Source organism: Orycteropus afer, unplaced genomic scaffold (genome assembly GCF_000298275.1).
Source record: "Orycteropus afer afer isolate SDZICR_OR568_19922 unplaced genomic scaffold, OryAfe1.0 scaffold00003, whole genome shotgun sequence".
NCBI lineage: Eukaryota > Metazoa > Chordata > Mammalia > Tubulidentata > Orycteropodidae > Orycteropus > Orycteropus afer.
The window spans coordinates 7821242-7846941 of record NW_006921590.1 but is presented as its reverse complement, the minus strand read 5'-3'; the positions used below and the strand labels follow the sequence as shown (position 1 = coordinate 7846941).

The 25700-nt window shown below is 34.4% G+C and overlaps 1 protein-coding gene across 1 annotated transcript in view; it reads right to left on the bottom strand.

Annotated features, from left to right (window-relative positions):
• TOP2B (DNA topoisomerase II beta) overlaps nt 1-25700 on the bottom strand; it is a 90405-nt gene that overhangs the window by 33773 nt on the left and 30932 nt on the right. The window contains exons 5-24 of the mRNA XM_007936408.2: nt 23546-23643; nt 22644-22856; nt 19178-19351; nt 17843-17944; nt 17618-17755; nt 14152-14290; nt 13452-13609; nt 13190-13315; nt 11689-11799; nt 11496-11601; nt 10300-10409; nt 9693-9785; nt 9481-9595; nt 7881-8002; nt 7528-7676; nt 6714-6945; nt 4690-4824; nt 3143-3343; nt 1902-2097; nt 1661-1752 (exon numbers count right to left, since the gene is read on the bottom strand). Of these exons, the coding sequence (XP_007934599.2) occupies nt 1661-1752; nt 1902-2097; nt 3143-3343; nt 4690-4824; nt 6714-6945; nt 7528-7676; nt 7881-8002; nt 9481-9595; nt 9693-9785; nt 10300-10409; nt 11496-11601; nt 11689-11799; nt 13190-13315; nt 13452-13609; nt 14152-14290; nt 17618-17755; nt 17843-17944; nt 19178-19351; nt 22644-22856; nt 23546-23643 (2810 nt within the window). The remainder of the gene's footprint in view (nt 1-1660; nt 1753-1901; nt 2098-3142; nt 3344-4689; nt 4825-6713; nt 6946-7527; nt 7677-7880; nt 8003-9480; nt 9596-9692; nt 9786-10299; nt 10410-11495; nt 11602-11688; nt 11800-13189; nt 13316-13451; nt 13610-14151; nt 14291-17617; nt 17756-17842; nt 17945-19177; nt 19352-22643; nt 22857-23545; nt 23644-25700) is intronic.

Here is a 25700-nt window from a genome sequence, read left to right as displayed (position 1 = left end):
AAAAAAAAAAAAAAAGAAAAATCTTCCTAATTATCTGCTTTGTATTTATACCTCTCTGGTGGCGTAGTGCCTGACACATCTGACTGCTAACCAGAAGGCTTGCGGTTCAAACCACCAGCCACCCCCTTGGAAGGAAGACTAGTCAATATACTTCCATAGAGATACTGCCTCAGAAACCCAAGGAGAGGTAGTTATGAGTCAGAATCAACTCAACAACAGCAAGTTTGTTTTTTTGTTTGTTTGTTTGTATTGTGTACCACCAACCATCTATAATAACTTCCTTGTGAGAACATCCCTCTTTATTCCTCAAATTTCCAAAGTGTACACATTGCCAAAATACTTAGAAAATTTTATCGGTGTCAATATAGTTAGAGGAAATCAAGCACTAGGTTTTACCCATGAAGTCTTATTTCCTCGAGAAAGATAAAAGATATCTCTGAAACCTTAAGAGATACTTATCTTTTAAAAACTAAGCATCAAATTCATTAGCTTATTAGTTAGTTTTGAAATTATAGTTTAAATCAATAGTGATTCACAAAAGTAACTAGTATCTAAACAACAATTTGGGATTTAAGACTATACTAAAACATGATGAGAGGAAAACAAAGTACTTGGATCATCTTAATTCTGAATGTTCACCTTTTCCTATGCCATTCTCAATTAAATGAATAAACCTATTTATCTGAATATGTAAGTGCTGCACTACATAATTTATTCTACTTTTTGTCTTAATATATGGCATTCTATCTTCAAAATTAGAAAACAGTTTGAATAATGGAAACAAAAGCAACATTTCAATGTAATATGATGAAAATATTATGGTTAAGAACTCATGTCATATAATCATAAATATATTTTTTACAGATGCTAATTTTATCATTTATCATATCTAAAAACCCTCCATATTAAAAAAATCAAATTTTCTTTCTCTACATTTGTTTTCAATCACAATATTACATTTCAAAATTTTTCTTTCAATTACATACAAAAGCAAAAAACTAATGTCATTTGAAAGTAATTTCAAAGTGTCAATATTCTATTCACTCAGTTTTACTACTTTATGGTCTGAAATGGACAATTTAATCAATAACATGTCAGACTTTTAATCTGAAGTCCTAAGGTGTAAATCTCTGGCCAAAGTTTTAAGCAAGGGGCAGAACACATACTTGGTGCTTGATACAAGCATAATAATGATGATTTTGTCTATAGTCTTCCCAGTGCAAACCAAAACAAGATCCAGTAAGTAGTGACTAGATGCCATATTGTGACCACAGACTGAAGAGCGTGGAATGACTTTACGTGCTACTAGTCTGATTCCCAGATAGCATACATGCACCTCACAAAAACCACCACCATGACTGACACCCTTTAATGGCAGGCTCAGAAAAAAGGCCAAAGAGACTGAGCTACCTTCTCACACCTGGAGTCATTTCTCCAGGCCCTGGTTGAGTCACACTGGCAAAGTGCTTTGTGATGGGTGTGCACTGCAAATTCCTGTACTGTATCTGTTCTGTGGATAAACAGAAGACTTCAGTCTCCAAGACAGACAACTCAGCACCTTTAGCAGTACTAAATTTAAAATTTAGGGGTAGGGTTTTTTGTTTGTTTTGGAAGTTGCTTGTAAAAGCTTCTCTGAATGTCTTTTTCTGCAAATGATTACCTTTTCTTGTGCTTCTTTCCAGGCTTTCACTGGGTCAGATTCATAACCTCTCTGGACTAACATTTGAATCAAATCTTTCTTTGACCTATTCTCTATGTGAGGGAAAAATAAAGTTAGGATCAAGAAAAGAGATTCAACTTGTATTTGTTTATATTCTACTGACAAAAAAAAAAGTTTTCTATTAATAAAGATTTTTTTCCCATTTTAACTAATATCCAAGTTTTTAAAGGTTGCATCTTACCTATAGTAATTTTCCCTTGTATCTTCTCTAAAATGAAACGGGCTTGATTGTTAAGCTTTGCAGATTCAGCTCCCAACATTCCCACAAGCCACTCCTTCCGTAAACCATAATAACTTAATCGTAAATCAAAGAATTCTTTCAAGATATCTTGCACAGTCTCATATTTCTTTAGACATCCCATATGATCAAAGAGTACCTAAATAAAAAGCAAATTGTGTATAGATTACATAAACCTGTATTGTATTTTAATTTATATGCCATCTATAATATATAAAATAACCACAATAAAATTTTATGAGCAGATACTATGCCTAAAAGTAATATTAAGCATAGTTCTGTAAACATGTGTTCAATGACTACAAAAATCTACATTCTCAAAAATCATGACAATATTTAAAATAAGAATAATTTTGAGAGACAAAAATAGGTTCTTAAAAACTTAAGTTCATTAAAATGGTTACAAAATCAACTAAGAAAATTTTTTTTCATATACATAACTTATATATTCCTATTATCTAAGCTTAAAAATGTTCAATATAAAGTTCTCCCTCCCGTATATACTTAATGTATTTGCATTTGCCTGTCTTTTTAAAAATTCCATTTCTATAGCTTACTCATTCAAATTTCCATAAATTTTTTAAAAATTTTACTTCTTTTTCTCCTTCTCTCATTAAGTCTTTGTTAGCAGATTATGGTACTTTTTTTCAGCCAGTGTGTTATTGCTTCATTTGTTTCTGTTACTCTTTTTTAAACCTAAAAGCTACTATTGCATGGAAGTTGAGTAGTCACACACACCCACATTCTATCTTCCTACCCAACTATATATTAACACAAACATACAAGCTTAGTAAAGCAGATTAGAACTGTGAGGAGATATATGCTCCGTAATTAATGGAGTAAGAGATGGGTACAATGCATATGAAAATCTTACAACAGTCTCAACATTTTTAGCCGGTATATGTGAGGATATGTGTGTCCTCTATGTTCAAGTCCAGATACATAAACACAAAGTTAAGAATAAGGGCAGAGGACTGATAATAGAGGAAATTTCTTTAAATTCTTCAGCAAATATACAGTTAATAAACATTTTCTGCATGAACTTAAGTCTGATGCTAATCTCTAACGTTTCAAAGAAAAAAATGCATTCAAGCTTCCTGAATATATAGTTACTCCCATCATGAAACCAATTACAACAATCCAATATACACCATGTGATACAAGTCAAACTAGTAGTAAATTACCATTGAATTACAAGTAAGAGTAGTTTGAAGTTTAAAAACTTTGTGCAATCCAGCAGCTTCTGCTTGTGCAAGTTTTTCTTCAGTCATTTTCACCACAAATTTCACAGTTGTATCAGTATGATATTCTTTATAATCAGAAATTAATGCTGGTGTCTTGTCTGTCCCATTTAGCATAGGTTCTAAAACCTGTTCTTTGTATACCTATAAAAGATTTTAAACCAAGTTATTTTTTCCATGATATACTTTCATGCTCTCATAGTACATGTCATACAACTTTTTCTAAATTCTCAACTCCTGTGTGTGTGTATATGGAGGGGAGGGGGGATCTCCATCTCTACCATCATCCCCTGTCCAGTCACTAAACCCCCCCAGAAAAACAAACTCTTTGCCATAGAGTTGATTCCAAACCATTCCGAGGCAGTATCTCTATGGAAGTGGATTGCCTAGTCTTCCTTCTGAGGAGTAGCTGTGGATATGAACCACCAACCTTCTGGTTAGCAGTCAAATGCCTTAGGCAGTAGGCCACCAGAGCTCCTTAGTGACCCCTACAGGACAGAGCAGAACTGCACCATAAGTTTCCAAGGCAGAAGGCTGATGATTCAAACCCACAAGCCACTCCTCGGAAGGAAGGTTGGGCAATCTACTTCCGTAGAGATACCATCTCAGAAACCCAAAGAGGGATCTCTATGAGTCAGGTCTGAGGCACATACCAACAACCACCTTTATGGAAGCAGATTGCCTGAGGCTGGTGGGTTCAAACTGCCGACCTATCGGTTAGCAGCCGAGTGTCTGACCACTGTGCCAGCATCACTCCTTGCCCAGTCAGTCGAGAAGGTAATATATAGAGATCTCAATGTTGAGAGAAGGAGGCAAAATAAGGTAATGGTTCTGCTCTGTTCTGACTATAAAGGTGAAGAAAAAAGGTAGGAGTATAAGAAGATGATTATGAAGCTGACAAGAGATGACATTTTGCTATCAGGTTTTTAAACAATGGATACTAAATTCACACAAACTTATTGACTATATTTATAAGAATTCCAAACAAAAGTCAGGTATAACTTACACACTATTCTTCTCTTCATTTAAAAATAAATACAAAGAAAATAGTCTCCAATAAAGGCATTCACCTAGCTTAAGTCATTCTATATTATTTAAGCAAACCAACCTGTACCCATTGAATTAACTCCAACTCGTGGCAACCACATGTGTAACAGAGTAGAACTGACTCATGGGGGTCTTTTTGGCCATAATCTTCACAGAAGCAGATCACCAGACCTTTCTTCTGCAGTGCTGCTGGATGGTTTGCACCACCAGACTTAATAGTTGAGTGCGAACCATTAACGTCGTGCAGGGGCCTTTCTACTTCATTTAAATAAATTTAAAATATTTTAAAATTACTATTTTCATATTCAAAGCATAAATTCAATTGAAAGGGTCAAAGATGTATACAGGAATTTTGAAACATAGTCTTAGATAAATTACGGTGAAATCCATATTTTTATCAAAAGAACGGCTTAACGCTATGACCTCCCCATATTTATACTAACCTGTGTCCAAGTTCTAACTGGAAGCTCTGTAATCTCTACTGTGTTTCTATCCACCACAAATATTTCACCACTGACTGCATATTGGTTTTGACCAAGTTCTTGAATTGTCCCTTTAAAGTTTTTGTAGTTCGGAAGCTGCAGAGAAAAATTAAAATAACTTAAAATTCTGGCTTCTCTCTTGAGTGCCTGTAGCACACATCTGAATGCCAGTTAGGTCATGATCTACTGATATGGAGCAATTAGCATGACTGAAGCTAAACTTCTAATCCTTAATAGCCCCTCTCCAAATGATCACTAATCTGGAATTCACTGTTTCTGTTAATATAATCTGAACATACCCAAATCTCAAAAAATTTTCTTAGTTTTCATGGAACATTATTATATTTTAGCCTATTAACCTCATACCTCCCTTCTTCCCTTGATTTTTTGAATTCAAACTTCTTGAGACTTGCGTTGAATGTCTCCTGGAGTCTGGACCCCAATCTTTCTATAATTTCTCCATTGATATGCTTTTCAGAAACACAACTCTTCTTCCACATTTTCCTCAAATAATCTGTCACTCACTGTACCTGCCAATCCTGGCACATAGTCAGTCACATCCTATTCATCTGTATAGGTCTTACTCATCCTTTCCACTCTAATTACAAGTAATCTCTCCCTCTTCTAAAATTCATACTTCCCATTAACACTAGGAGCTCTGGTAGCATAGTGCCTAAGGCACTTGACTGCTAACCAGAAGGCTTGGCGGTTCAAACCCACCGGCCACTCCTCGGAAGAAAGGCTGGGCAATCCTACTTCTGTAGTGATGCTGCCTCGGAAACCCAAGGAGGGGTCGCTATGAGTTGTGTTAAACACAATGATATTCTTGTTGTTATGTGCCATCGAGTTGGCCCAGACTCATAACGACCCCTCCTTGTGGTTTCCGAGGCAGTATCATTACGGAAGTAGATTGTTCAACCTTCCTTCCGATGAGTGGCTGGTGGGTTTGAACCGCCAGCCTTCTGGTTAGTAGTCAAGTGCCATAGGCACTCTGCTACCAGAGCTCCTAAACACAATGATAGGCATTCAAAAAGTATGTTTTCATCGATATACTGACTTAATAAACATCTAAATTATATCCAATTTCAATACAATGTTGTAGTCGTTAAAAAAAGTTAATTTGATGCCCCTGTTAGAAGTACTTGGAAATACTTTAAAGTATTTTTTTAAAAAAAGGATTATAAGTCATGTTCTTAATAATTTCTATTTTAAAATAAAGCTGGGAGACAAATATATCAAAATGTTAAAGGCTTCTATATGGTGGCTTTATGGAAATGTTTTTTTCTTTTCACTTATTTATGTTTTCTATAATGAGCTTTTATATGCATACACACACACACACACACACACACACACACACACACACATATATAAAATCAAAATGCACTTCTGTTTTAATGTATCATAATAAGAGACTATTCCCAGATAATTTTAAATCATGTGGGAGAAAGAAAGATACTTTGTCAAGAGTTTTTTTTTCCTTTTTTTTTTTTCTCCTTTCTCTTTTGGGGTTACTGTAGGGGAGGAAGCAACCCAGTTAGTAATGTTAAGAAAAAGGGAAAGATTAAAAAAAAAATAAGAAGAAATGGGGCTACACTTTCATATTTTGTATAAAATGTTTTTATCTTATGCATCCTTACAACTCTATTAAGATTTTGTAGTTTAAGAACAAAAACAAAAGTTATATATGATAGGGTCCTACAATTATTATGCTATGTATAACTCAAGAGATTTGAAAGCCTGGACTATGGGTTATTTTTAAATTTTAATAAACAGTTTCTTCTCATAAACCTTACCTCCAGGCTTTTCCAAAGCCTGTATTTTTTACTGTAAAACACATATCAATTATACACCAACAAGGTCTTTGTTCTCTACAGTATGCTCTATGATGAAAATGGCTCCATTACTTTTCTAAAGTGACTCACTTTGTAGTTTATACATTATCATTTGTCAAATAATTTAAGTAATAAGATCTAAATAATTACCATGGGGTGAGGATCCAAGCCATCTAGCATCCGTCTGACATTGTTCACAATTTCCCTAGCATCATAGTTGGGTAGTTTACAAGCCCATCCAGTACCAATGCCCTCAGCACCATTTATTAAAACCATAGGAATTATAGGAATATACCACTCAGGCTCCACACGCTGATTATCATCATAAAGGAATTTAAGTAGGTTGTCATCCATGGTGGGGAAAAGCAGTCTTGCTAAAGAGCTAAGAAATAGAAAAAAAAGAATATGGAAAAAAAAATCATGGTTTTGGGAATTAAAACTTTATATATAATTACACATTTTATATTCTAAAAAAAAATCAGTAAGAATGCATTTAAAAAATTTTTTCATTGCATGTACTTTCAGTACCTATTGCTTAATTCCATACGCTGAACAAAAAAGTTCATATAAAGTCATTGCCAAATACTTCTCTCAGGCACAAGTCTACTATAAAACAAGCCCTATTTTACTTTTACTTACTTACCTAAAATCTTTATACTGCTAAACAGCTTTTTTAACGTTGTCCCATTACTCTGAATAAACCACATATCCTATCTTCAGTTTAAAGAGTTAAGCTGGATCTGAAAAAATCCTTATACTCATTAGGACTGGTTTCACCAATAATTCATAAAAATTAAAATCAAAAGACTGCATTCCATTTGTGATCAAATAATTTGGCACACTCATCTGAACAAAATAACCAGATAATCTTATCTCTCAACAGCTACAATTCTATTAAACATTTAGTTGGTTCCAATAAACTTCAAACCAAACTTTGTATCACTGTATCTCAGAAAATAGTTACCTTAACATTGTGAAAATGTAACGAGGGCTTGCAGCATCTTTGCCACCATGAAGACGAGTTCCAAATTGACCAATAGGCTGAAGTAAGTTAATGTTGTTACTTCCCACAAAGTTCTGAGCCAAATTCACTATAGTCATCATTAATGCTTGCTACAGAATAGAAGCAGAGAGAATGCAACATTAGTATTTGAAACCTTCTTTAACTATGTCCTAATTTTTATTAAAATCCAAACTCTCAATTCTTATATTTTCAGAGGTCATCTTTTTAAAAAAAATACTTTATTGTGCTTAATCATAATTCTTTATGCTTAGGCCAATAAGTAGTTCTCAATTGATTTCAATCTTTATGCTTACTTCTCCATGATGATAAGCAGACATCTCAGCAACTGATCCAGCCAACTGGGCAACTTTTACTTCACGTTTATCATTCCTCTTGAAACAGGTAAATAATACTTTTCGCTGGCCTGGTTTAAAGCCTATTTTTAAAAAGAGCAACCCTTTTTTTAAAATACTACTTCAAGTTATGGTTGTAATGTTTCTTTTAGTAACAACAATGTTCTATATATTCAGGAGACAGAAGCAAAAATATAGTTTGCTTTTGAAAATTTACTAAAATTGTTGCTTGAGATTCTATAATGAAGAGATTATACAAATGGAAGCCAATTCTTAATGCTATAAGCCTACCCAAACACACTTTTATGCTTCATCTCTCCATTCTAAAAGTAAATTACCAATTGAAAGATGTCCTTCTAAGTCTTAAAGAACACTCCCAGTGGAACCAACACTTTCATGACCAAAATGCCAGTTATAACTAAAATACCAGCAAACCATCACTGAGCCTGACAATATTATTAGAACATCCTAAATTAGAGAGATCCTTATAAAGAAGTAGCATGCTGTGGTAGTTAAGAACAGAAGCTTTAGAATCTCAATAATATGGGTACAATTCTCAATGTAGCTATTTAACATGCAACTCTGAGCAAATTACCAGATTAGAAAATCTCAGTTTCTAATTAGCACAACAGTGATTATTAAGAGGGAGCTCTGGTAGGATAGTGCCTAAGGCATCTGACTGCTAATCAGAAGGCTGGAGGTTCAAACCCACCAGACACTCTTCAGAAGGAAAGTTAGGCAATCTAGTTTGGTAGAGATACTGCCTCAGATACCCAAGGAGGGTTCGCTATGAGTCGGGATCAACTCGATGGCACTGAGTTTGTTTTTTGGTTACTGGTCATAAGTATCACATGAAATAACAGAACCAAAGCATTCTGCTTACTTATTCCTATTGCTCCAGGCAGATGACTAGCTAAAAACTTTTCAGTAAATGCTACCCATCATCATCTTCATCATGGGCCAAGAGCCCACTGTTAAAGATAACCTCATAGAAGGGATGGAACTTAAAAGCCAGAATTTAATGGATGGTTAGAGCCATTTCCTGAAAAACTAAGGAACAAAAAGATCAACTAACTTGCTAAAAGTGTAAAATGTGGGAAAATAAGTTCTAACCAGAAGACCAAATTATGCTCTACTAGGGACCAGTTTCTAAATTCCTCAGTAATAGGTTTCAGGTAACAAGGTATAAAGATGTTTTAGTCTCTTATAAATATCTTAGTATTTATTATCAAAGTCCCATTTTACTTTTTAGTTTAAAAGTTCAGCAAATTTTCTAATAGAAGCTCTTGCAACCTGGAGCAAAAGCATTAACGACTTGCCTTAATTTTCCTGAAAAAAATTTTAAAAAGGGTTTAAAGTTTCAAATTAAGGAATACTAAAGATTTCAGTCCTGCCAAAACAGATCTCAAAAGCAACTTAAAAAGTCTTCTAAATCAGTTCTCCACATAAGATTTCAAGTAAAAAATTTTAGAATTTATAAGAATGACTTAAAGTACATTAAATAAAATATACACAATAACATACAATAACAAGCTAGATTTTTTAAAAAAAGCCTACTTACCATCAACAAGAGATGGTATAGATCTTTCATTGTCTGAATTTGAGAAAAGAATCAATTCCTTGTTGATGAAATCATTGTAAGTCAAATGCTTTGTCGCTGTACCATATAAAAATTGCTAAGAGAAAAGTTACATAGCAATATTGTCATTATTACTGCACAAATTTTACTCTCCTTCTCCTTCTTCCCTCAAATCACCACTCATTATGACTAACCTCTGGTAATCCATGTAACCTACGCTGTCTCCGATCTTCCATAAAATTTGTTAACCATTCTTTTCTGTCATCAATCTTCTTCTTACTGAATGCCTGAAAGATTCCAGGTAATGATTTCACACATTAAAAAATAAAATGAATTTCAATATAAAATTATAATTTAGATATTGTAAATAACTATTAACTTTTAAAGTATATATACTCATAAAGGGAGCTCTTATAGCACAGTGCCTAAGGCACTTGACTGCTAACCAGAAGGCTGGTGGTTCAAACCCACCAGCCACTCCTTGGAAGGAAGGTTGGGCAATCTACTTCCGTAGTGATACTGCCTTGGAAACACAAGGAGGGGTCGCTATGAGTCTGGTCCGACTCGATGGCACATAACAACAACATACTCATAGAATTCTGGGAAATTAAGGCCCCCACCCCAAGTATGTTTTTAATCAAAAATACACTTGAATCAAAGTCTTTCAGGTAAACAACTAGGAAAGCGGGGGATAATTGTGAGGGAATTTCATAAGAAACTTATGGAAAACCAGGACCAGAAAGACAGATATAGCGGGCAAAGGATGGGTATTTGAAAATATTTTTAAATTAACTTTATTACCAAGGTAATGGCAGCATCATCTTCAGGACCAGCATATCTAAATAAGATGCGATGTCTTTCCATATCAGCAAAATATTCCTTTGCTTCTTTAGCTGTACTGGTACCCAACCCTACACAATATCAAAAACAAAACTGAGTTATGGACATCAATGGCTGTTTAAAATCAGCAGGTGAAAAGCTGATAAGGAAATTTATAATACATTTATAGGATGGCAATACCTATACTAACTGATTGATCTTAACATCACAAAAACACAAGCAGTAATGCTTCCTGACATTAAGTATACAACATCACCTCTTAAATGTTTTTGACATAAAAAAAATTAACCTCCAATTTAACTATGAGTTAACAGAAAATCCAGGGACAGAGGCACATGGTACATATAAAATGAATCCACAGGCATGCAATCACCAAAATTCACAATGTCGGATTATACAGGAAAAATGACTCAACTTTTTGAACAAATGAATTGTAAGGAAAAAAATACAAAAAGAGAACTCATATATTAAGAGATTTAAAAAACAAATGTAATGTGTAGACTTTGTTTGGATCCTGATGCAAACCAACCTACCATAAGAAAGGTGTTTTGTTTTTGTTTAAATAATTTATTCTATTTTTTGTTGTCGTTTTCAATATACACAGAAGACACACTAAAAATTTTTACATGTACAATTCAGTAACACTGATCACATTCTTCAAACTGTACAACCATTTTCACCCTCCTTTTTCAAATTGTTCCTCCCCCATTAACGTACACTCACTTTTTAATACAATCAGAGAAATTTTGATAAATACTGACTGCATATTTGATGACATTAAGGAAAGGTATGATAATGATACTAAAGACACATTGTTCTTTTTCATTCATTTAGAGATAAGGTACTAACGCATTTATAGATGAAATAAAATGACATCTAGGAGTTATTTCAAACCAATAGTCTAGTGATGAGACGGGTGTAGATGAAACAAGACTGGCGGTGAAATGGTTACTGTTCAAGTACGTGACAAGATCCATTATAACACCCTCTCTACTTTTATATAATTTTTCTTAACAATTATTTTTAACTCAGCAATAGTTTGGTTTTGAAGTCTAAAAGAGATAAACCTTTAAAGTATTTTTATAACATTTTCAAAGCTCCTTAGATTGTATGACATTTATACTACTGATATAAATGGAGTATTTAAAAATACAAACCTTTGTAGTATTTTATTTTCCATGCTTTCTGGTTTTCTATATGTTTTTTCCACTCATCAAATTCAGGAATACTGTAGAAGGAAAGTTCCTGCTTATTTTTGCTCGCCTTAAATCAATTGAAAAAAGATCTTTTTTTAGTTTTTCTGCTACCCTTTAAGACAATATAGCATAAAAGTATTAATGGAAATAGTACCTTTACAATAGGAGTAATGAACTCTTCAAGAAAACCATGCTTCAAAAGTGATGGCCAATTGTGATGGATGAAATTAATAAGCAGGCCTTTTATATGAGAACCATCTTGATCCTAAATAAATGTTAGTAAACAGTGCTATAATAATTTTATGAAATATAATTACTTACATAACCAAACTTTAAAGATGCTTAATTATGGAAAAGAGGCAAAACTGCATTCAAATTTGAGAGCTGTATTTTATATAAAACAATAAATCCTATTCTTTACAATTTTTTTCTTAAAATACAAATAAATAATAGGTAGCGTTTTATCGTTACAAAATATATTATTATTATAATGGTTTTATACTTTACCCAGATTTTATTGAAATATAGCTATAATACCAAGTTACCAGGCAAGGGAAGTGGAAAGCTCTATAGTACAGGCAAATCAGTGTCTTCTCATATTAAAATTGCAAAATTTCTGCTTAAAACTATATACAAGAATGAGTCACTTAACATCCATGATATGTTCTGTGAAACAGGACATCAAGTGATTTGGATGTTGTGCAAACACCGTATTAAAGCATTATGAGAGCCCATTTCCAGTTGGCCTTGTCACCACTACTACTGCTGTTAGCACTGCTGACAGAGGCTGGAGAAACTGCCAACAGCAGGCAGCAGGGAAGAGGAAGCAAGTGGAGAGGGAGTGACAATGCCCTTGTTCTTCTGTTCCACCCACCGGAGCAGCAGGAATAGCCAACACAGCCTGCCTGGCAGACACAGCTCAAGAGTCTACTCCCAGAGCCATGCCCTTTGCCTCACCTGTCTGTATCCCACCCATCATGGTACCGTGCCGCCAACAGTCTGGGTTTGGGGTCTTTAAAACCACTAACGGGTAAATAATAAACAAAAGGAGAGCTGCTCTCTCCCTTTTTCTAAAAAAAAAAAAAAAAAAAACCTTATGGGACCACAGATGTATAGGTCAGATGATGTTATCTAAATGGATGTTAAGCAACACATACCTGTGGTGGCTTTTTATAGTTGAAGATTTTCTCTACAAATGCTTTTACTAAGAGACTATAGAGACAAACAGATGCATACAATTTTCTTTTCTAGTTCTTCCTTGATTTTCTAGTTCTACCATTTTACAATTCAAGTCTTCCCTGTTTTTGTACATCCCCAATTTACTGTACAAATATTGACTCATCTTTCTCACTTGTAAATTCATCTTTTTTCCCTACTTGTAGATTTCCATCCCTGTAATACTACACTGTGTTCTACTCTTCTCACATGTATTGTGTTTTATTTTGTAAATTACTAAGTTATAGACTGTTACCCAATAAATTAAATAATATAAAATGTACTTCACAGAAATAATTCCATTAGCAATGCTTTTTATAATCCCTTGATGTACAATTACTTTCACCTATACTATCTTGGAGCAAGTTTCATGAAACAAATATTAAAAGGGCAATCTTTTAAGATATGAATTGTAAACATGTGGCAACTTGAAAACCAACCTGATCAGTCATAATCATAATTTTTCCATAGCGTAAAGTTTTCAGAGATTCTGCATCATCATAACTTTTCTTGTATTGTAGACCAACTATTTTAATGATATTGTTTATTTCTGCATTTTCCATGATCTGTGCAAAAAGAAAATGTATCAGAAGTATTTTATAGCATTGAAGTAACATGAAATCAGTCAGAATTTATATTTAAAAAATCAGCAATTATTGAAAACTATTAGTACTATCATATATATGTCGGTATATAACTTACCTGTTTATGAGAAGCTTCCCGTACGTTAAGAATTTTACCCCTGAGTGGGAAAACTCCGTATCTGTCTCGCCCAATCACACCTAATCCAGACACAGCCAATGATTTGGCAGAGTCTCCCTCTGTTAATATCAGTGTACATTCCAGGGAATGTTTGCCACCTGAGAGAAATTGAAAATGAAGTAACATATATTCCAAATTTATTTGAACAATGAGAAAAATTAAGCCAGAAAAATTAACTATCACAATGCTGATATTAAGAATCTCAGCGCCTTCTTCCATTATGCCCAGTACCAAACCAAACCGAACCCACTGCCATCATGCCAATTCTTACTCACAGCGACCCCCATTGGGTTTCCAAGGTCGTAAATCTTTATGGAAGTAGACTGCCCCATCGTTCTCCATGAAGCAACTGGTGAGACTAAACCACCAACCTTCTGGTTAGCAGTCAAATGCCTTAGGCACTGTGCCACCAGAGCTCTTTTTATGCCCGGTAGAGTCTGAATATTAGTTATATTGTATTGAATTACTATGCCCTGAAAGTTAGTAATATGTGGTATATGTGGTGATTTCAATGAGCAAAATTATACCCTAAACAGAAAATCATGCAGTCTAACAATATGTGGCAAATAAAACAATCTGTGACTGAATAAAAAATTAAACAATCGTGTAAAAAAAAAAAAAAAAAAGTACTGAATCTTACCAGCATCATTAGCATCATCCAGTTTAGGAATACCTTTGATTTTACTATACTTGACTGATGAACATTTCTTGTTCAGCTGAGTCTGAGCCTTAAACTTCACCCAGTTCAGGATACTTTCTACAATGCCACAGTTAGAAGCCTAAAAACCAAAGAATAATAGTATACAAAAAAGCCAGATGTTCACATTTTTAGCTAAAATATACAGAGATTAATGTGATACCTGGAATCTTGTGCAAAACAGTAACTGTTACAATAGTCATGATATATGTTAGTAAATTTTACTTGACAGTAAAAGTAACTCAGGTAGCTATATACAATCATCTGTTATACTGAAATATAAACACATGGGGGGGACAAAAAGGTGGCTTTGTTGCAAATGAGAAAAATTAAACTGTAATAAAGTCCATTAGGAATATATACTGATTTTGTTACTAGTTCATTTTGTTAAAATTAACATAATAAAAGCTGATTCACCCATCAACTTACTAATTTAGACGCTAACATTTATGATATCCTTAAAACAAAATGTGAGTCTTGAATTCTCTATGACAATAATACTAACATGAAAAGATCATCAGGAAACTCAGAAATTCATAAAGTGATAATTTTTTATATAGCTTGGTGATCAGGATTTCAATAATACACAATTTCCTGAAGTGTATCAGTGTGTGGCAAAATGTAAACCCCAAAAGAAAAGTAAGTGAAGCATCTCCAACTCCAGGTCCTATATGTTATTTTCCATCATCCTGAGTGGTTGTGTTTTAGGTACACAACAGTTTTCTGGAATGCCTGAGATATGAAGGAAAGAGTTCATGAACTGTTTTGACAAATCTAAACTTACCCCACCTGAAAAAAAAAAAATCTAAACTCTAAAATTAAATCACTTCATCATAAGATAAACTGTTATAAAGGCAGAAATTTGAGAAAACATTCTTATGGTAATTTCTACCAAAAATTCATTATGAATAGATCCAAATGTACCATTGTCTATAGGCCCTACACTAGAACCTGAAAACCAACTTTTGTTGTTGTTGTGAGAAACTATCTTTGAAATTTGAGTACTGGAATTTGACAAATATGGTATCTCCATGGTAATTACATAGTACTCTCCTAACTAAACTACAAACTTCCAAAATATGTGTGTGCATGTGTATGTGTGTGTGTGAGAGAGAAAGAAACAGACAGACAGACAGAGAGATTTATATAGTTTTATACTCCCAGTGCCTAGCATATTTAAAGGCCCTTAAAGCTATTTTGTGTTTACTGATGATGCCAACGAACAAGGGAACTGAGACAAATTGTGATTGTATACAATAGCCAGATTACAAGAAGCTATAAGAAACAAGGTTCAATTACAATTTTGAGATTGTCTATTTGTACATTCACCTTGTTTCAGAAATGTTAAATATGTGCAAAGTAAAATGAAATTTAAAAACAGAGGTAAATATGAACAGATGTACTTGAAATAAGAGCAGAAAAGATGAACCCAGGAGGACTATAAAGACCATACATTTGTTGGAGGGAAATCTGAGCTTTGTAAGGGCCAATGCAAAGATTTTTTTTTTTTTAAAAAAAGCACAATTAGTTACATGATTCCCGATGGTTTAATTTTTGGTAGTGTAATTCATTATTTTATGAAATAAGAGTCTACCGCTAGAAGTTATTAGAATTAAACCTATTAGTTTGAAATTACATAAGCATGCCTACACCCACAGTGAATATGACAAAGGAGAAAATACTAACCACAAATACAGTGCTTTCTCAGTAAACTAAAAATAGAACTACTATATGATCCAGTAATCCTATCCTTAGGTATACACCCTAGAGATCTAAAAACAACAACAGACTGTCATATAGACAACCTATGCTCATTACTGCTCTATTTGTAATAGCAAATAAATGGACAGATAAGCAAATTGTGGTAATACACACAACACAACAATATGCAACTGCAAAAAAAGATGAGTTTGTGAAACATATTTAACATGGATAGACGGGGAGGGCATAATGAATGCTAAGTGAAATAGCATATAAGGATAAATACTGTATGATCTCTCTTTTACAAGAAGTCATGAATACATACATAGAGAGAGACCAATGTTCACTGGTGTTTACCAGGGAGAGGTGGGGAGGAGGTGGAGTAGAGTTTAGACCTTTGAGAACTTGCTATATTTGATGATAGGAAAAGTGGCACTTAATATGATGTAGTGAGCATAGCATAACCGAAGTAAAAATGAGTGTTTGAGTACATATGGATGGGTACAGGCAAATTGATAGCCAGGTAGCTACAAATGTGTACATAGATGAAAACAGATAAAAGTATCTATTGTTGTTGTTGTTGTTATGTACCGTTGAGTCACACCAGATTCATAGTGACCCCTCCTTGGGTTTCTGAGGCAGTATCACTACGGAAGAAGATTGCCCCATCTGCCTTCCGAGGAGTGGCTGGTGGGTTTGAACCGCCAGCATTCTGGTTAGCAGTCAAGTGCCTTATCCACTATGCTACCAGAGCTCCCAAAAGTATCTATAGGTACATGTAATACCAATATGTGGGTGCAGGCATATACAGTCATTGAGGACATAAATGCGGATACTCCTCAGACATTACTGAACACCTTCAAACACTGGTCTTTTGAGTTTGAATGCTTAGGACCACAGTCCCATAGGACAACTCAGTCAACTGGCTTGACATAGTTCACAATCTGCATCCCAGTGAAGTGAGTAGTGTCCAGGGTCTTAAAAGCCTGTGAGAAGCTTTTTAAGACATAACTATTGGTCTCCAGTCACCAGGAGCAAAACAGTAATGAGGTAACCAAATGCTCAGAGAAGAAACAAGTCTACATGAGCCACAACTCATCTACCCTGAGACCAGCAGAACTAAAGGGTGCCTGACTACCACCACTGACTGACTGAGGTCACAATTGTTGCTCCTGGATAGAATGGGAGAAAAATATGCAAAACTCAAATTCTAATTTAAAAAAAAAAAAAAGCCACACAAACAAAAACAGTAGAGAACAGAGGACTCCCTGAGACTATTGCCCTATGACACTTTTTAGATCTAGAACCAAGCCTATACCCTGAGATCAACTTTTAGTGAAACAGCTGAGTAGCACACAAAAGAGAGCATAAATAAGATCAATGCCCTACTTAAAAACCATCACTATCAGACCAAAAGGGCAACACTTACTCAAAAGCATAGAGAAGACAATGGGGCAAATAACTAGACTACTAGAAAAGGAACAAATTGAATAAAATTAAAGAGAATGTTGACACATTGTGATAAACGTTAATAATGTCATTGAACAGTATGTTTGGAAATTGTCAAATGGAAACCAAATTTGCTATGCAAACTTGCACCAAAAACTTGATAAAATATTAATAGTGAAGCATTTTAATTTTAAAAAAGAAAAGTACAAATCAACTCTCAATAACAATACACTGAAAAATAATAGAAGTTTTTACTCACTGCTTTAAAAAATTTTTCTGACAGTTGGCATTTAGACCCAAAACTTTTAGGTTGCAGAGTCATATTTTCCTTAGTCTGAGAATCAAAAGTTGGATTTTCAATGAGGCAATTAATAAAAACCCATATATGGTTTTTTACCTGTTGAAAAGAAACCAAAAACAAAAAGGTTAACATCAGAACTTGTATCATTTAATAATTCAGCAGAATATATAAACCAACACTTACTTGAAATGGTTTCACTGACACCCCAGCTTTGTTCTTTTTCTTAACTACTTCAATCAGTTTACCAACAACTTGATCTACTACATAATCAACGTGTCGTCCACCCTATAAAGAAAAAAACATATGGACTACAAAATCTTCCACAGAATACTTACATACTATGAACACTTTTACGAACTTAATACTATTAATCCTGCCTTCCAGAGGTGTAAAATGAGTCTCAGAATGGCAGAGTTAAGATTAAAATAAGGTATTTTTGGCTAAAGAGGCAATTAATCAACTCCATATAAGTAAATATAGCCAACAAACTCAAACTGTTTCTAACTGGTAATGTGACCAGTTAAAAAGTTCACCAACCTAGACTTCCCTGCAGCTAGGGATAGCCACTTGACTCAGTTCTAGCCAAGGAGAGGTTAGCAAAGGTCTATTGGGTAGAGCTTCCAGGAAAGCTATTGTATTCCAGATAAAAAAAAAAGGCAAAGATTTAGTTGGCAGATGCTTTTGCCCTTCTTTATTCTCTCTCTCTCCGTAGAGCTTCAGAATGAGGCACAGAGATGCAGGAGACATCTTGAGGGCATTAGAATAAAACACACATGCTAAGTATAGCAGAAAATAAAGCTAGGAAAAGCACAGGTCCCTGATGGCATTGTGGTATCACAGTACCCACCTAGAAATACCTACCCCAAATCCTCATTAATGAGAGGAAAAATACAACATTTACAAGTTTAACCCACTGTGTATTAAGTTCCTATTACATGTAACAAAATGCAATCTTAACTGACACCAGATTTCTGTTGACTAAGAAAATGATTATAAAAAACAATGCAGTTAAAAAAAAAGAAATTAAAACTTGAGTAAGAGTGCGACATGATATTTACTATTCTAAGGAATTTGAACACTCTTTTGCAGGCTTTGGGATTTTAAGATGAGAAGAAATTCTTCTCATCTGAAATCATTTATTTATCCATTGACCATAACAAAATATTAGACAACAAAAGCACGTATCTTAGAAAAATGTAAAATAGCTAACATGTTCTACACCTGGGCCCAAAATAGACTCACTTCCTATTAATGTCTCTTCTACACCCTAAACAGCAGACACAGAGTAAGTAATTTGTTATCATTCTAAATGTCATAAAACTAAATGCATTAAATTGTAAACATACTAATCATATATTCCTTTCTCTATGGATGTTCAAATAAATAAAAAAACAGCTATTTCATTAAAAATAACTTTCATTTTCATAAGTCAGAACAGATTTGAGTGGTTTTTTTTCTTTTTTTGATGGTGGTGGTTTTTTGTTTATTCACCTGGAAACAAAGTAGTAGCATACTCACTTTTGTAGTTGCAATACTATTGACAAAGCTTATTTGCTGGAATCCTTTTTCACTCAAAGTAAGACAAACATCCCATCTTTCATTTGCAAGTTCATGAATAACTTTCAGGGCCACCCCAGTCTCATCCAATTTGTCTTTTACATAAAGATCTACATAACTGCGAAATCCATTTACCTATTGATTTGAAAAAACAATAAACAATCTTTTATCAGTAACTCAACCAGGCAAAAGCCCTCAGGTACTTACTTATTATACCTTCACATTTCCTTTCATTCACAACAGATATTATTTCATAGATCAAAATCTATATGGCATTTGTTTATTCTACTCTTTGATCCCTGTCCTTTATAAAGGAATCATTTCCCTGTATAATTGATAAAGAGAGGATATGAAGGGTCTCCTACACAGGTAAATTATTGCAAAATCTTTCAAAAAGTTAAAGTTTAAAATAACAAAGATAACTTCCAGTTTCAGTTCAAACAAGTAGAGCAGCTTTCACTCTCACAACAAGAAAAAAAATTAAAGATTTTTCACGACTCTTTAAAAAATTAAGATCACAAGGCAGATGGGCATCCCAAAGTCTGAAAAGAAAAAGGTATCTTAAATGAGACACAGAACCTGAGCATTTGTTTACCTGGAGCAGAAGCTGCCTGATGTCATATAAACATGCAGGAACGTAACTAAACACTAACAGCCTGTTTGCCTCAGTATCTATTATTCTGCACAACGAACTGAATTTTCAATAAAAATACATAAAGGCATGCCAAAAGACTAAGAAAAAAAAAACCCAAAACACATTTTGAAAAGACAAATCATCAGAATTAGACTCAGATATGCCTGTAAACATCAGATAGAGTGTTTGAAATAATAATTACTATGTTAAAGGCTATGCAAAGGCATTTGATTGTGTGGATCATGACAAATTATGGATAACATTGAGAAGAATGGGAATTCCCGAGAACTTGATTGTACTCATGAGGAATCTGTACCTTGACCAGGAGGCTGTCGTTCGAACAGAACAAGGGAACACTACATGGTTTAAAATCAAGAGGGGAGTGCGTCAGGGTTGTATCCTTTCTCCACACTTATTCAATCTATATGCTGAGCAAATAATCCGAGAAGCTGGACTATATGAAGAAAAACATGGTATCAGGATTGGAGGAAGAATCATTAACAACCTGAGATATGCAGACGATACAACTTTGCTTGCTGAAAGTGAGGATGACTTAAGGCACCTACTGATGAAGGTTGAAGAATACAGTCTGCAGTATGGATTACATCTCAACATAAAGAAAACAAAAATCCTCACAACTGGACCAATGAGCAGCATCACAATAAATGGAGAGAAGATTGAGGTTGTCAAGGAATTCACATTGCTTGGTTCTACAATCTATGCCAACGGAAGCAGCAGTCAGGACATTAGATGACGTGTAGCATTGGGAAAGTCAACTGAGAAGGAACTGTTTCAAGTGCTGAGGAGCAAGGATATCTCATTGAGGACTAAGGTGCGCCTGACACAAGCCATGATATTTCCAATCGCCTGGTATGCATGTGAGAGCTGGACAATGAATAGGGAAGACCGAAGAAGAGTTGATGCTTTTCAGTTGTGGTGCTGGCAAAGAATGCTGAAAGTACCGTGGACTGCTAAAAGAACTAACAGATCTGTCCTGGAGGAAGTGCAGCCAGAATGCTCCTTGGAGGCAAGAATGGCCAGACTTCGTCTCACCTATTTTGGTCATGTTGTAAGAAGGGACCATTCCCTGGAGAAGGATGTCATGCTTGGTAGGGTGGAGGGTCGACAAAAGAGGGGGAGGCCTTCAAGGAGATGGATTGATACGGTGGCTGTGATGATGGGCTCAAGTATAGCATGGATTGTGGGGCTGGCGCGGGATCGGGCAGTGTTTCGTTCTGCTGTGCATGGGGTTGCTATGAGTCGGAAACGACTCAACGGCACTTAACAACAACAACATGTTAAAGGCTTTAACAAAAAAGGTTGACAATATGTATCTTCAGCAGACAGGTGGAAACTAGGAAACAATCAAACAGAAATACTAGAAATTAAATATATGGTAGCACAAATTAACAATAACTTTGATGTGCTCATCAGAAGACTTGACATAATAGAAGAAATAATCAGTGAACTTGTAGAGCAATGTAAAAAGAGTGAATAAAACAGAACAGAGCATCCAAGAACTATAAGACAATATTTTAAAATACAGTATATGCATAATTAGAATATCACAAAAGGAAAAGAATCGGCAGAATAAATATTAGAAGAAATAATGGCCAAATATTTTCCAGCATTAGCGATAGACTCCAAACCACAGATCCAAGCTAAAAGAGCACAAAGCAGGGTAACTCTTCTTACAAAACAAATACACATATGCACTCAGGCATGTTACACTGAAATTTTAAAAACTAAAGACAAAGAGAGTATCTTCAAGGCAGACAGCAGAGTAGAGGACACTATACCAACAGAAGAACATGGATAAGGATTATAGCACACCACTCATCACACATGGGGTTGCCCTGAGTCAGAACTGACTTGACGGCAACTGTTTTTATTTTTTCCCTCATCAGAAACTAAACAAGAAAGAAGACAACAGAGTAACACCTTTTAATTATTGAAAAAGAAAAAGACGTGTCAAATCAGAATTCTGTATCCAGTGAAAATAGCAAATATCCTTTCAAAAGTGAAAGAGAAATAAAGACTTCCTCGGACAAACAAACAACTGAAGGAATTCATAGCCAGCAGAGCTGCCCTATAAGACTGCTCTGTAAGAAATATTAAAGGAAGATCCTCAGGCAGAAAGAATATTATTATGATCAGAAGCTTAGATGTACATCAAAAAATAGGAGCAACAAAAATGGAAGAAAGTAAAGTATCATTTTTCTTATTTTTAATTGCTCTAAAAGATAACTGGCTGCCTAAAGCAATAACAAAAATAATGTCACTAGTTTTGGAAAAGGTTCTGTCATTTTTTCAAATATTTCTCCTTCCCCATTTTCTCTTTCTTCTCCGGTGATTATAGGATATGTAAAGATGCAATATATAATGACAATGACACAAGAGATAAGAAGAAACTAGGAATATGCTGTTACAAGGTTCTGTCACTAAACATGAAGCAATATAAAATTATTTGAAGGTGAACTCAAACCATTTGCAAATCTATATTGTTAACTTTAAAACAAAAATGTTTTTAAAGGAAGTAAAAATACTAAAAAGGAATCAAAAAATTCAATTAGAATCAGAGAAGGCAGAATAAGGGAAAATAATAAAGAACAGATACAAGTAGAACACAGCATCATGGTAGATTTTAATCTAAGTATGTCAATTATCACTTTAAATGTAAATGGTCTAAACATCAGTTAAAAAGAGACTGTGAGATTAGATTTAAAAAGTAAGATTCAACTATATGCTGCCTACAAAATGGCAAAGTATTACGTTATTTTATAAAGCACTTACAGGCAATTTCTTTCCATTAAACATGACTTTGACCCCTTTGCACGAGCCTGCCAAGTCATAGGCTCTTCTGGTCATGAGAGCCACAATATCCTTGTCAAGTTTTTCCATCTTAAATTTGGACAGATCTGGTTGGAATGTTATGCATGTGTAATCTTCACCATCAAAATGTTTAATTTTGGCCTCTGAAGTCTTCATCATATTATTCATCCATGTCTTCAAAAAAAAGTTAAAACATTTCTATGTTTCTACATTCTATAATTTATAATTACGAGAGCTAACGAAATAAATTCATCTGCCACAAGTATATCCATTTTCCAACTCATAACAAAACAAACAAATTCTAAAACTATCTGATAAGACAGAAAAAAATCTTAAAATACTACTTTTATAATAACCACATTTTGAAAACAAGCAAAATAAGGTGCACAATTTTATAGGTTGTCAATAAAAGATCCTATTTTACAAAATCAAACAGCATTATGCTTTTTCTGAAAAAGTTAGTTTAGTTTACTTAAAATGTGAAACTATTTTCCAAGACCTGTAAGAATAAAACAAGTATGAATTTGAGGAATTCATGATTAATTTTTCAAATATACTAAGAGCATATATTTCAATGAGACTGTGACATTCAGGTAATTTTCACTAATATATAACTATGTTAAAGGAAGTCCATTAATTAAGGTATTTTTGTTTTAAAGGAATGAGAAAGAGACAGGTTTATACTGAATTTCCCAAGCATTCTAATGTCTCTTCACTCTTTCACTCTGATGACTTGGTTCAATGATTTAACAACAACAAAAAAAGTTATCTAGGTATCACTGCAATCACCTAAGGTTCTATCATTTCAGAAAAAAAAAATAATAAAAACATGATTATTTTAAAAAGATACACTTCTATCATACCTGTTTAAAACTATGTTTGTATTCTTTGCAAGCCGTTTCTACTGTGAACTTTGTACTGAAAATATTACAAAGTTTTGCACCATAACCATTGCGACCACCTATAAAAACAAGTAACAAAGTCTTAAGGAACATTATTTTAAAGTACCTTTGTTAACTTACTTACCATAAGACAAGTCTGTTAAAAAACAGTTCCACTTAGTGCATTACCTTATCAGTCATCTAATATACAGTTCAAAGAGTATTTTTATTCAAAAAAAACTACAATTAAGATTTAGTACAGCAAACACAGTAGTAAAATTAAGACTGCATTTGGCAGATTCATTATCTTTATTACAGTTTCATTGAAATTAAGCTTGGTGTCTCCTATAACCAAGTAAATCTATATGACTGATTTGTCACAAAACCATTTCTATCAAAGTCATTTCTCTATTGCAAAATTTTAATCTATATCACTTTTTAGAGCCTTGATTTTGAAAAGAAACTATCAACTACTTGTGCAAGATAAATAAGAGAACATTTATTTTTGGTCAAATCATTTCAACTCCATTTACAGAGTCTAGCTTTTCAACCTTGTCCTTCTTAAAGAAAACAATTTAAAAGTAACTGGATGGATCCTGCATCAATTGCTGGTGGGATTTTAAAACACTACAGCCACTGTGGAAAAGTCTGGCAGTTCCTCAAAAAAGTTAAACACGAAATCACCATATGGCCCAGCAATTTCCCTCCTAGGTATACACCCAAATAATCTCAGAACAGGGAAATGATTGAAAGCAAACAGATACTTGTACATCAATGTTCACTGCAGCATTATTCACAATAGCCAAATGCTGGAAACAATCTAAATGCTCATCAACAGACAAATGGATAAACAAAAAGTGTGTGTATATGTGTATGTACACACAAAAAAATGGAATATTACACAGCCACAAAAGAAATGAAGTAATGATATATGATAGAAAATGGATGAACCTTGAAAACATTATGTTGAGTGAAATAAATCTGTCACAAGAGAATAAATGTTACATGATCTTATATGAAATATCCAGAACAGGCAAATACATACAGACCAAAGTTCAAGAGTAGTTACTGAGAAGGGAGGAGAGGAAGGGGGAGTCATTTCTTAGGGGGCACTTAGTTTCTGCAAGGGTGATGGAAAAACTTGGAAACTGTACAGTGTTGGTGGATGCACATGATGAATGTAATTAATTTCACTGAATTATACATATAAAAAAAACATAAAATGGCAAATATTTTGTTACATATAATTTTACCATAAAAAATATAATTAATACCAAAACACATGGTGTTTCTTATTATTGTTGTTATGTGCTGTCGAGTCATCTTTGACTCATAGTGACCCTATGCACAGCAGAACGAAACACCGCCCGGTCCCTCACCAGCTCTGCAATCCCTCACCAGCTCTGCGATCCCTGCTATACTTGAGCCCATCACCGCAGCCACTGTGTCAATCCATCTCATTGAGGGCCTTCCCCTCCTTTGTCCACCCTCCACTTTACTATGACCTCCTTCTCCAGGGAATGGTCCCTTCTGACAACATGACCAAAACAGGTGAGATGAAGTCTGGCCATTCTCACCTCCAAGGAGCTTTCTGGCCGCACTTCCTTCAAGACAGATTTGTTAGTCCTTTTAGCAGTCCATGGTACTCAGCATTCTACTCCAACACCACAGCTCAAAAGCATGAATTCTTCTTTGGTCTTCCTTATTCGTGGTCCAGCTCCCACAGGCATTTGAGGCAATTGAAAACATCATGGCTTCTGTCAGGAACACCCTAGTCCTCAAGGAGACATCTTTGCTCTTCAGCACTTGAAACAGGTCTCTTGCAGCTGACCTGCCCAGAGCTATACATCATCTGATGTCTTTTTTTTTTTTTTTCAATAGCTAAACCTTTACTTAAGTTTTACAGTAACAGACTTACACAATATTTGTCCTTTTGTGACTGACTTATTTCACTCAGCATAATGCCCTCCAAGTTCATCCACGTTATGCGGTGTTTTGGAGATTCTACATTATTCTTTAGCGTTGCATAGTATTCCATTGTGTGTATGTACCATAATTTGGTTATCCATTCCTCAGTTGATGGACATCTAGGTTGTTTCCATGTTTTGCCTATTGTAGATAGTGCTGCAATGAACAT